At 44.6% G+C, this 12,860-nt stretch overlaps 1 protein-coding gene across 7 annotated transcripts in view; it reads left to right on the top strand.

Annotated features, from left to right (window-relative positions):
- The window catches only part of LOC106568131 (LHFPL tetraspan subfamily member 2), an 82,100-nt gene extending 70,149 nt beyond the window's left edge, over nt 1-11,951 (top strand). For all 7 annotated transcript variants that reach the window (XM_045692146.2, XM_014138166.3, XM_014138192.3 and 4 more), the window contains one exon: nt 10,570-11,951. In XM_045692146.2, coding sequence (XP_045548102.1) covers nt 10,570-10,826 — 257 coding nt within the window. In that variant the 3' untranslated portion in view covers nt 10,827-11,951. The remainder of the gene's footprint in view (nt 1-10,569) is intronic.
- The last annotated feature ends 909 nt before the right edge of the window (nt 11,952-12,860 follow it).

The raw sequence follows: 12,860 nt of genomic DNA, 5'->3' as shown, positions 1-12,860 counted from the left end.
TCACAGGTCCATAACGAATGTAGTTTTGTTCAAAAAAGCTCATCATTTATGTCCAAAAATCTCCGTCTTGTTAGCACATGATCTAAGCCAGCCGGACTTCTCGTCATGAACGAGGGGAAAAAATATATTTACGTTCGTTCAAACATGTCAAACGTTGTATAGCATAAATCATTAGGGCCTTTTTTAACCAGAACATGAATAATATTCAAGGTGGACGAATGCATACTCTTTTATAACGTATTGGAACGAGGGTACCCAACATGAACTCGCGCGCCAGGTGTCTAATGGGCCATCATCGTTCCATGGCTCTTGTTCGGTCAGATCTCCCTCCAGAAGACTCAAAACACTTTGTAAAGGCTGGTGACATCTAGTGGAAGCAATAGGAAGTGCCAAAATATTCCTCAGCCCCTGTGTTTTTCAATGGGATAGGTTTAAAGGTAATACAACACATCAGGTATCCACTTCCTGTCAGAAAATGTCTCAGGGTTTTGCCTGCCAAATGAGTTCTGTTATACTCACAGACACCATTCAAACAGTTTTAGAAACTTTAGAGTGTTTTCTATCCATATATAATAAGTATATGCATATTCTAGTTACTGGGTAGGATTAGTAACCAGATTAAATCGGGTACATTTATTTTATCCAGACGTGCAAATGCTGCCCCCTAGCCCTAACAGGTTAACACCCCGGCCATCCTACAATCTTAGCTTGATGCCCTCAATCTCACACAAATTATCAATGAACCTACCAGGTACAACCCCAAATCCGTAAACACGGGCACCCTCATAGATATCATCCTAACCTACTCGCCCTCCAAATACACCTCTGCTGTTTTCAATCACGATCTCAGCGATCACTGCCTCATTGCCTGCATCCGTAATGGGTCTGCGATCAAACGACCACCCCTCTTCACTGTCAAACGCTCCCTAAAACATTTCTGCGAGCAGGCCTTTCTAATCGACCTTGCCGGGGTATCCTGGAATGACAATGACCTCATTCCGTCAGTAGAGGATGCCTGGTTATTCTTTAAAAGTGCCTTCATCACCATCTTAAATAAGCATGCCCCATTCAAAAAAAAAATTGAACTAGGAATAGATATAGTCCTTGGTTCACTCCAGACCTGTCTGCCCTTGACCAGCACAAACAGATCCTATGGCGTTCTGCATTAGCATCGAATAGCCCCCGCGATATGCAACTTTTCAGGGAAGTTAGGAACAAATATACACAGGCAGTTAGGAAAGCTAAGGCTAGCTTTTTCAAACAGAAATTTGCATCCTGTAGTACAAACTCAAAAAAGTTCTGGGACACTGTAAAGTCCATGGAGAATAAGAGCACCTCCTCCCAGCTGCTCTGAGGCTAGGAAACACTGTTACCACCGATAAATCGACTATAATTGCGAATTTCAATAAGCATTTCTCTACGGCTGGCCATGCTTTTCACCTGGCTACCTCTACCCCAGTCAACTGCCAGGCACCCTCCACAGCAACCCGCCCAAGCCCCCACCATTTCTCCTTCACCCAAATCCAGATAGCTGATGTTCTGATAGAGCTGCAAAATCTGGACCCCTACAAATCAGCCAGGCTAGACAATCTGGACCCTCTCTTTCTAAAATGATCTGCCAAAATTGTTGCAACCCCTGTTACTAGCCTGTTCAACCTCTCTTTCGTATCGTCTGAGATTCCCAAAGATTGGAAAGCTGCCGCGGTCATCCCCCTCTTCAAAGGGGGTGACACTCTAGACCCAAACTGCTACAGACCTATATCTATCCTACCCTGTCTTTCTAAGGTCTTCAAAAGCCAAGTTAACAAACAGATCACCGACCATTTCAAATCCCACCGTACCTTCTCCGCTATGCAATCTGGTTTCAGAGCTGGTCATGGGTGCACCTCAGCCTCACTCAAGGTCCTAAACGATATCATAACCGCCATCGATAAGAGACATTACTGTGCAGCCGTATTCATCGACCTGGCCAAGGCTTTCGACTCTGTCAATCACCACAGTCTTATTGGCAGACTCGACAGCCTTGGTTTCTCAAATGATTGCCTCGCCTGGTTTACCAACTACTTCTCTGAGTTCAGTGTGTCAAATCGGAGGGCCTGTTGTCCGGACCTCTGGCAGTCTCTATGGGGGTGCCACATGGTTCAATTCTCGGGCCAACTCTCTTCTCTGTATACATCAATGATGTTGCTCTTGCTGCTGGTGATTCTCTGATCCACCTCTATGCAGACGACACCATTCTATATACTTCTGGCCCCTCTTTGGACACTGTGTTAACTAACCTCCAGACAAGCTTCAATGCCATACAACTCTCCTTCCGTGGCCTCCAACTGCTCTTAAATGCCAGTAAAACTAAATGCATGCTATTCAATCGATCGCTGCCCGCACTTGCCCGCCCGTCCAGCATCACTACTCTGGACGGCTCTGACTTAGAATACATGGACAACTACAAATACCTAGGTGTCTGGTTAGACTGTAAACTCTCCTTCCGGACTCACATTAAGCATCTCCTATCCAAAATTAAATCTATAATCGGCTTCCTATATCGCAACAAAGCATCCTTCACTCATGCTGCCAAACATACCCTCATAAAACTGACCATCCTACCGATCCTCAACTTCGGCGATGTCATCTATAAAATAGCCTCCATCACTACTCAACAAATTGGATGCAGTCTATCACAGTGCCATCCGTTTTGTCACCAAAGCCCCATATACTACCCACCACTGCGACCTGTACGCTCTCGTTGGTTGGCCCTCGCTTCATACTTGTCGCCAAACCCACTGGCTACAGGTTATCTACAAGTCTCTGCTAGGTAAAGCCCCGCCTTATCTCAGCTCACTGGTCACCATAGCAGCACCCACTCATAGCACGCACTCCAGCAGGTATATCTCACTGGTCACCCCCAAAGCCAATTCCTCCTTTGGTTGCCTTTCCTTCCAGTTGTCTGCTGTCAATGACTGGAACGAACTGCAAAAATCACTGAAGCTGGAGACTCATATCTCCCTCACTAGCTTTAAGCACCAGCTGTCAGAGCAGCTCACAGATCACATCTGTAAACAGCCCATCTATCTACCTCATCCCCATACTGTATTTATTTATCTTGCTCCTTTGCATCCCAGTATCTCTACTTGCACATTCATCTTCTGCAGATCTACCATTCCAGTGTTTAATTGCCATATTGTAATTACTTCGCCACCATGGCCTATTTATTGCCTTATCTTACCTCATTTGCACATGCTGTATATAGACTTTTTGTTTTCTTTTTTGTACTGTATTATTGACTGTATGTTTTGTTTATTCCATGTGTAACTCTGTGTTGTTGTATGTGTCGAATTGCTATGCTTTATCTTGGCCAGGTCGCAGTTGCAAATGAGAACTTGTTTTCAACTAGCCTACCTGGTTAAATAAAGGTGAAATAAAATAAATAAAATAAAGATGTTGGTCAGTCACAACCAGTGTTGACAATAGAGGTATGTGGGTGAGAGATATAGCGAGAGATGGCGAGAGAGAGAGTGTTTACAACCGTAGTGTGGGTGTATAAGAATTAAAGGCATAGAAAGAGAGAATCAGTGAGTAAGAGAAAGAGTGAGAGAGAGAGTTGGGTAAAAGGAAGTGTGGTGTAGATAAGGCTGATAGATATGAATGGAAAGTCCGGTCCATGGTCACAGTGCATATTACTGTAATCCTGAATCAGGCTCGTAGGACTTCCTACCAACAGAACAGTACCAGAACAGAATGACTGTGTGGAAGGAACCAGGATAATATAGGTCCCTATTATTCCCTGTTCAAGTCCTCCGTAGGACAGTGGAGCTAAACAGAGAGGAACACTACAGTTTTACACTACAGTCCTCTGTGGGACAGTGGAGCTAAACAGAGAGGAACACTACAGTTTTACACTACAGTCCTCCGTGGGACAGTGGAGCTAAACAGAGAGGAACACTACAGTTTTACACTACAGTCCTCCATGGGACAGTGGAGCTAAACAGAGAGGAACACTACAGTTTTACACTACAGTCCTCCGTAGGACAGTGGAGCTAAACAGAGAGGAACACTACAGTTTTACACTACAGTCCTCCGTAGGACAGTGGAGCTAAACAGAGAGGAACACTACAGTTTTACACTACAGTCCTCCGTAGGACAGTGGAGCTAAACAGAGAGGAACACTACAGTTTTACACTACAGTCCTCCGTGGGACAGTGGAGCTAAACAGAGAGGAACACTACAGTTTTACACTACAGTCCTCTGTGGGACAGTGGAGCTAAACAGAGAGGAACACTACAGTTTTACACTACAGTCCTCCGTGGGACAGTGGAGCTAAACAGAGAGGAACACTACAGTTTTACACTACAGTCCTCTGTGGGACAGTGGAGCTAAACAGAGAGGAACACTACAGTTTTACACTACAGTCCTCTGTGGGACAGTGGAGCTAAACAGAGAGGAACACTACAGTTTTACACTACAGTCCTCCGTGGGACAGTGGAGCTAAACAGAGAGGAACACTACAGTTTTACACTACAGTCCTCTGAACACTACAGTTTTACACTACAGTCCTCTGTGGGACAGTGAAGCCAAACAGAGAGAAACACAAACCTCCCCCAGGTTTCCCATAGAAACAACATGTCCTCTCTGTCTCACCCACTCTCTAACTGTTGAAACCATTCTCTTAACTCTATAGGGCAGAGGTGGCCAACCCTCCTGCAGAAATACTGGGTATGCAGACTTTTGCTCCAGCCCTGCTCTAACACACCTGATTGGTTCAGAGGAGCAGCGGATGAGTAAAGTCAGTTTAGTTGTTGATGAGAGTGTCTTTAGAAGCCAGGAGACCCAGACCAAGACTCTCTTGGCTTACGGTCCTACCTGACAATCATATCAGTCTGGATGTTTCCAGTGAGAGACCTCCTCCTCTCTCTCCCTCCTCTCTTTTTCCATCACACTCTAATATGTGAGCCACCACCTGGATTCGGTCATATCTAGCTACATTTGAAATTGTGTTTTTTACATTGGATAAAAGATGAGAAAATGAAATGCTGCAGTTGTGGAACAATGGGAAAGTAATTCTGCTATGAAAGTTGATAGACTTGTAATCCCACTTTTGAGAAAATGGCCTTTTAATGTTTTGGTACACCTACTGGAGAGTTCTTCTTTATCGACCCCCATTCAGCATCGTTCACACCCTCTTAAGCCTTAGCCCCAGCCATCTCTTTAAGGATTCACATGTGAGGTCGTGTGCTAAACAGGGTGAGTAGTGTAGTAAACAACCAAAGATTTCAAGACTAAAAGTGGTAAAAGTAGTAGACTACAATAAGGAAAAACTCCAGATAAAAGTACACTTTATCAGGGCCTCCTGAATGGCACAGCGGTCTAAGGCTGCAGGAAGATTCCTGTCTTTTTCCGTGGCTAAACCAGCCAGGCTTGTAATTTAACCATTTTATTTGTATTTACACATGGAGTACAAGTTTGTCATTAAGGCACATACAAGTTCACATGCTCCAGAAGGCATTGCTGCCCAGAAACTGTGAAGTAGTGGCGTGCGACATACGGCTGGCTTCCTGAAACTGGTCACATAGGTGTGGAGAGGAAAGAATTATGAGAAAGAAAAAACGAAAAAACCTGCATATCTTTTTCTCTCTGTACCTCTGGCTCTCATAGTCTGTTGCGATACGTTTTCACAATTTCCTGGAGCTGAGGGGAGGTGGGTAGTCAGATGTTCTGGGACCAGGGTCAGGGAGAGGAGGGGTACGGGCGGGGTAGAGAGAGAATGCAGGGATACCCCACCTACAAATGTAGAGGAAGAGAGTACAGAAAGAGAGGAGACTACGGAGACAGTTGGAGGCGAATGGTTAATATACAGGCCAGGTTGCAGAAGGAGGCAGGCAGTTAATATTCACAGAGGATGCAGGATACTCAGTTGAAGTGGACTGGGGTATTAGGTTAGGGGTCCATTGGACAGGGGGATGTCTTTAGAGGGGGTTGTGTGTGTGTGTGCGTGTGTGTGTGTGTGTGTGTGTGTGTGTGTGTGGTGTGTGTGTGTGTGTGTGTGTGTGTGTGTGTGTGTGTGTGTGTGTGTGTGTGTGTCTGTATATGTGTGTATATGTGTGTATATGTGTGTGTGTGTGTATTGGGGGGGTTGTAGAATTGAAACCATACCTCCAGTCCATCACCAGAGCTGCTCTGGCAGCAACATGTGGAAAGAATTTATGACCTACTTTTCATTTCCGTGTTTAATACAATATTGGTCTGCTCTGAGAGGGAGAAAGCTGGTGTCGGCATTGCACTTTTGTTTTTCATCTCCTGAAGGAGCAAGTGAGCAGGGCAGAGGCAGATGGAGGGAAGGAGGGAGGGAGGCAGGGAGGGAAGGAGGGTTAGTGTGCTGGTCTGGTGTAGAGGTGTAGGAGCTCTGTCTCTTTCTCTATCTCCCTCTCTCTCTCTCAATTCAATTTCAATTCAATTTCAATTCAATTTCAAATTCAATTTAAGGGCTTTATTGGCATGGGAAACATATGTTAACATTGCCAAAGCAAGTGAAGTAGATAATAAACAAAAGTGAAATAAACAATAATAAACAACAATCTCTCTCTCTCTCTGTCTCTCTGTCTGTCTGTCTCTCTCTCTCTCTGTCTCGCTGTCTGTCTCTCTCTCGCTCTCTCGTAATATGTGCCTATAGGCTTATTGTAGTTCCAGAGCTCCCAGTCTAGACTCTAGTGGACTTCCAGTATTACTATTGTAGTTCCAGAGCTCTCAGTCTAGACTCTAGTGGACTTCCAGTATTACTATTGTAGTTCCAGAGCTCCCAGTCTAGACTCTAGTGGACTTCCAGTATTACTATTGTAGTTCCAGAGCTCTCAGTCTAGACTCTAGTGGACTTCCAGTATTACTATTGTAGTTCCAGAGCTCCCAGTCTAGACTCTAGTGGACTTCCAGTATTACTACTGTAGTTCCAGAGCTCCCAGTCTAGACTCTAGTGGACTTTCAGTATTACTATTGTAGTTCCAGAGCTCCCAGTCTAGACTCTAGTGGACTTCCAGTATTACTATTGTAGTTCCAGAGCTCTCAGTCTAGACTCTAGTGGACTTCCAGTATTACTATTGTAGTTCCAGAGCTCCCAGTCTAGACTCTAGTGGACTTCCAGTATTACTATTGTAGTTCCAGAGCTCTCAGTCTAGACTCTAGTGGACTTCCAGTATTACTATTGTAGTTCCAGAGCTCTCAGTCTAGACTCTAGTGGACTTCCAGTATTACTATTGTAGTTCCAGAGCTCTCAGTCTAGACTCTAGTGGACTTCCAGTATTACTATTGTAGTTCCAGAGCTCCCAGTCTAGACTCTAGTGGACTTCCAGTATTACTATTGTAGTTCCAGAGCACCCAGTCTAGACTAGTGGACTTCCAGTATTACTATTGTAGTTCCAGAGCTCCCAGTCTAGACTCTAGTGGACTTCCAGTATTACTACTGTAGTTCCAGAGCTCCCAGTCTAGACTCTAGTGGACTTTCAGTATTACTATTGTAGTTCCAGAGCTCCCAGTCTAGACTCTAGTGGACTTTCAGTATTACTACTGTAGTTCCAGAGCTCCCAGTCTAGACTCTAGTGGACTTCCAGTATTACTACTGTAGTTCCAGAGCTCTCAGTCTAGACTCTAGTGGACTTCCAGTATTACTATTGTAGTTCCAGAGCTCCCAGTCTAGACTCTAGTGGACTTCCAGTATTACTACTGTAGTTCCAGAGCTCCCAGTCTAGACTCTAGTGGACTTCCAGTATTACTATTGTAGTTCCAGAGCTCCCAGTCTAGACTCTAGTGGACTTCCAGTATTACTATTGTAGTTCCAGAGCTCCCAGTCTAGACTCTAGTGGACTTCCAGTATTACTATTGTAGTTCCAGAGCTCCCAGTCTAGACTCTAGTGGACTTCCAGTATTACTACTGTAGTTCCAGAGCTCCCAGTCTAGACTCTAGTGGACTTCCAGTATTACTATTGTAGTTCCAGAGCTCCCAGTCTAGACTCTAGTGGACTTCCTGTATTACTATTGTAGTTCCAGAGCTCCCAGTCTAGACTCTAGTGGACTTCCAGTATTACTATTGTAGTTCCAGAGCTCTCAGTCTAGACTCTAGTGGACTTCCAGTATTACTACTGTAGTTCCAGAGCTCCCAGTCTAGACTCTAGTGGACTTCCAGTATTACTATTGTAGTTCCAGAGCTCCCAGTCTAGACTCTAGTGGACTTCCAGTATTACTATTGTAGTTCCAGAGCTCTCAGTCTAGACTCTAGTGGACTTCCAGTATAAATATTGTAGTTCCAGAGCTCCCAGTCTAGACTCTAGTGGACTTCCAGTATTACTACTGTAGTTCCAGAGCTCTCAGTCTAGACTCTAGTGGACTTCCAGTATTACTATTGTAGTTCCAGAGCTCTCAGTCTAGACTCTAGTGGACTTTCAGTATTACTATTGTAGTTCCAGAGCTCCCAGTCTAGACTCTAGTGGACTTCCAGTATTACTATTGTAGTTCCAGAGCTCCCAGTCTAGACTCTAGTGGACTTTCAGTATTACTATTGTAGTTCCAGAGCTCCCAGTCTAGACTCTAGTGGACTTCCAGTATTACTATTGTAGTTCCAGAGCTCCCAGTCTAGACTCTAGTGGACTTCCAGTATTACTATTGTAGTTCCAGAGCTCTCAGTCTAGACTCTAGTGGACTTCCAGTATTACTATTGTAGTTCCAGAGCTCCCAGTCTAGACTCTAGTGGACTTCCAGTATTACTATTGTAGTTCCAGAGCTCCCAGTCTAGACTCTAGTGGACTTCCAGTATTACTATTGTAGTTTCACTAACGGAGCTCCCAGTCATCTAGTAGTAGACTTCTAATATTGTAGTTCTAGAGTGTCTCCTGGTGTGTGTCAAAGCCTGAACTAGAAACAGGCTCACTGCCTTTTCCTATAAGGTCATTCTTGAGTATAGTGATGGTGAAAGAAGTACCCTGGGCCTGTACAAGGATACGGTGATATTGAACACAGACTACATGCATTGTCTCTACTTTACTAGGTCATATGATGTATTGGGTGAAGGTTTCTCTTGCTCCTCCTGAGCAGGCCTCTATTAGGCTCTCCTATAGGTTCTGGTCTTGTACAAGGCTGTTGGAACAGAATCCATTTGCTGTTAGAAGTGGAATATTGTACAGTGCAGGGCTGTTGGAACATAATCAGTGTGATGTTAGAAGTGGAATATTGTACAGTGCAGGGCTGTTGGAACATAATCAGTGTGATGTTAGAAGTGGAATATTGTACAGTGCAGGGCTGTTGGAACATAATCAGTGTGATGTTAGAAGTGGAATATTGTACAGTGCAGGGCCGTTGGAATATAATCAGTGTGATGTTAAAGTGGAATATTGTACAGTGCAGGGCTGTTGGAACATAATCAGTGTGATGTTAGAAGTGGAATATTGTACAGTGCAGGGCTGTTGGAACATAATCAGTGTGATGTTAGAAGTGGAATATTGTACAGTGCAGGGCTGTTGGAACATAATCAGTGTGATGTTAGAAGTGGAATATTGTACAGTGCAGGGCTGTTGGAACATAATCAGTGTGATGTTATAAGTGGAATATTGTACAGTGCAGGGCTATTGGAACATAATCAGTGTGATGTTAAAGTGGAATATTGTACAGTGCAGGGCTGTTGGAACATAATCAGTGTGATGTTAGAAGTGGAATATTGTACAGTGCAGGGCTGTTGGAACATAATCAGTGTGATGTTAAAGTGGAATATTGTACAGTGCAGGGCTGTTGGAACATAATCAGTGTGATGTTAGAAGTGGAATATTGTACAGTGCAGGGCTATTGGAACATAATCAGTGTGATGTTAAAGTGGAATATTGTACAGTGCAGGGCTATTGGAAGTGGGTCCCAGAACCACAGAAGTGGCTCCATCCTTCAGCAGAGAGAGACACAGGAAGCTGAGACACAGGATTAGTCGGTTAGTTCAGTGACTGGGGAAACCCCTCTGGCTACCCTTTCCTGTTGTTGAGCTGCTGTAACCCCAGGTCACACATTGTGCGATACCCCCAGCGATTCAGAGCTGACAGCAGGGTTGTATTGTGCCATAACCCCAGGGTTGTATTGTGCCATAACCCCAGGGTCGTATTGTGCCATAACCCCAGGGTCGTATTGTGCTATAACCCCAGGGTTGCATTGTGCTGTAACCTGAGGGTCGTTACGTGGGGACATGTTTGGGGAAAGACAGATATCAAGAATTTTTGGCATCAAGAGATTTGACTCTGGCCAGGTGTATTGTTGGAATGGAGCAGAGTAGAGTCCCATTTGGAAAGAGAGCATAATATTTTTTAACCAGTATAATATTTTTGACCAAATTAGAACGCTAATGTGTTCTTGAAACAGGAAATGTTTTGATACCAGAGAATGTTCTGTGGATTGACTTTAGACAATGTGCTGTTGTCATTATTCCACTCTTTTTTGAAGCTACCTTTCAAACACACAATTCAATCAGTCACACATTATAACTGTTGATATGTTTGCAGCATGTAGGTCCATTATGAACTAACAGTGCCTTTCTCTCCCCGCTCTCTGGTCCAGGTCTGTTTCTGATCCTGGGTCTGATGCTGTACCCTGCAGGCTGGGGTTCAGACAAGGTGCAGCTGTACTGTGGTCAGGACGCAGCTCCCTACCAGGCAGGGCTGTGTACCATGGGCTGGGCCTTCTACACAGCCATGGGAGGCACTGTGCTCACCTTCATCTGCGCTGTGTTCTCAGCCCAGGCCGAGATCGCCACATCCTCAGACAAGGTGCAGGAGGAGATCGAGGAGGGCAAGAGCCTAATCTGCCTGCTCTGAGATGGACCAGGAGGGGAGAAGAAGAGGAATGTCAAGTCCCACCCCCCTCTTCTCCACTCTGGGTCCCAGCTGTCAATCAAACGGAAGTCCCCCATGTTGTTTACCACTAAGACTGACTCTCTGACCTTTGACCCTGTATTGTTGTTATTGTTCATGTGGGAGAAATCTACAGTGCCAAGCTTTTCACAAACCTGTGTTTCAATGTATTTCCTCTCTCCACCACCAGAGGTGCTGTCTGTCTGTGTTCTGTGTGTTATTATTTGTAATGTGTGCCAGTACCAGCTACCCTGACACCAGTATGTGTGTATTGTAAATAGGTGTGTATATACTGTACATAGTGATGATGATGATGATGATGATGATGATGATGATGATCTGAGAATGGTGGTCCTCTCAGCTCTGTTCAGGCTGTGTTTTAAATTAGTGTCACTCTTGCCTTGAATACTGGTGTGATGAGGACAACACCTAAAGACCAGCCTTCCTGGTGCTAATCTTCTGTTGTACCATAAAACGGCAGGTAGAAGTTGCTCCTAACTACAGATCTAGTATCACATTACCCAACTCCAAATCATAACCTGAAACACGAGAAGGATCAAATAATATTGTATCGTATCCCGGACCCGCAGTTAGAGGTAACTTCTACCAGCTCTAGCTTAAACCAGGTGTGAGTAACTCTACAAGGGAACCACGACTCAGTCAAGTAAACTACTCACAGACATGGCCTTAGTTTAGCATGGAATCATGATGTCCTTAAAGCTTACAGAATGTACTGTCAATTGAAATGACCAATGTATGTCTTCTTGGACCCTTGAAATGTATTGATGGGACGGACACCTACACAAGCCACGGTTACACACGGACTGCATGAGCTAGCTAAGAAAGACCTGGACAACTTGGTCAACAATACACACAAGTATTCGTATTAGTGTATTCCTATTAGTGTCTTGTTTCAGGAAAGACTCCTATTCCTGCAACACCAAGGCAGGTCAGTTATTCCTACAACACCAGCCACAGTGCTGGAGAGAAACTGTTGAGACTTGTGTTGTTGCGTCATCATCTGACTATCACAGCTCCCCAGTCTGTCTCTCTGCCAAACCAATAAAAACAGAAAGAAAAAGACAAGAATATCTGGTCTGAGTTTTTCTCCAGCAACATTCATCTCTTTGGGGCTCTATGTAATGTGGGGGAGGATGGGTGAGGGAGGGGGTGAGGAGGGGAGGGAGGGAAAGAAGTGTGAGACCTTGGTTTGTGGTGGAGGGTGTTGTGTGGTGAAGTTGCCAGTGAGTGTGTGATCAGTTTTCATGTGTGTGTATGTGCGCGAGTCTGCCTTCCACCACAGTGAAAACTCCTGCCGCTGGCACCCCTGGTCAGGGCGAGCGGGAGGGGACAATAAGTAGACCAGAGCCAGCTGTTCCCTCTCGCATGAGCATGCCAGATATTATGGAGGAAGCGTGTGCTCACGCGGGAAAAGTGTGCTCACGCAGGAAAAGCATGCTCATGCAGGAAAAGCGTGCTCATGCGAGAGAGGAAACGCCCACTTACACAGCCAGGAACCTTGACCATTTTTTGGTAAACGGCCTGAGTAAACTTATTTATCCATCATCTTTGCCAGTTATTCTAAGACCTGGAGAATCACAGAGATAGGAATTTTAGGGGACAAACAATTGATTCCCATTCAAAATATATTTAAACCAACTCATAAACCTAACCCTACACCTAAGCCTAAAACAGACATTTTACAAGTGAGGGCCGGCAAAATGTCCTCACTTCTGTGAATTTTAGTTGGTTTACTATTCTTGTGAGAACTTGTATGTCTGTCTGTGAACTTTGATTGATGAACGTTTCTTTGCTACCTGCCAACTTTACGTTTTTTACTTTTTAATTACCGTTTTATATTTTTCTCTCGCTCAACTTTTTTCATTCAACATTTTCACCCCGGACGCTTTATCTGGACGTGGTTCTACACGACCTCCACCAGCCAAAGCTAAGTAGTAACATTAACATTATGCCTCCTAATTGCAGTCGCTGTACTCA

This window comes from Salmo salar, chromosome 01 (genome assembly GCF_965601325.2).
Source record: "Salmo salar chromosome 01, fSalSal1, whole genome shotgun sequence".
Classification (NCBI taxonomy): domain Eukaryota; kingdom Metazoa; phylum Chordata; class Actinopteri; order Salmoniformes; family Salmonidae; genus Salmo; species Salmo salar.
This window is presented reverse-complemented; position numbering and strand designations above follow the sequence as displayed.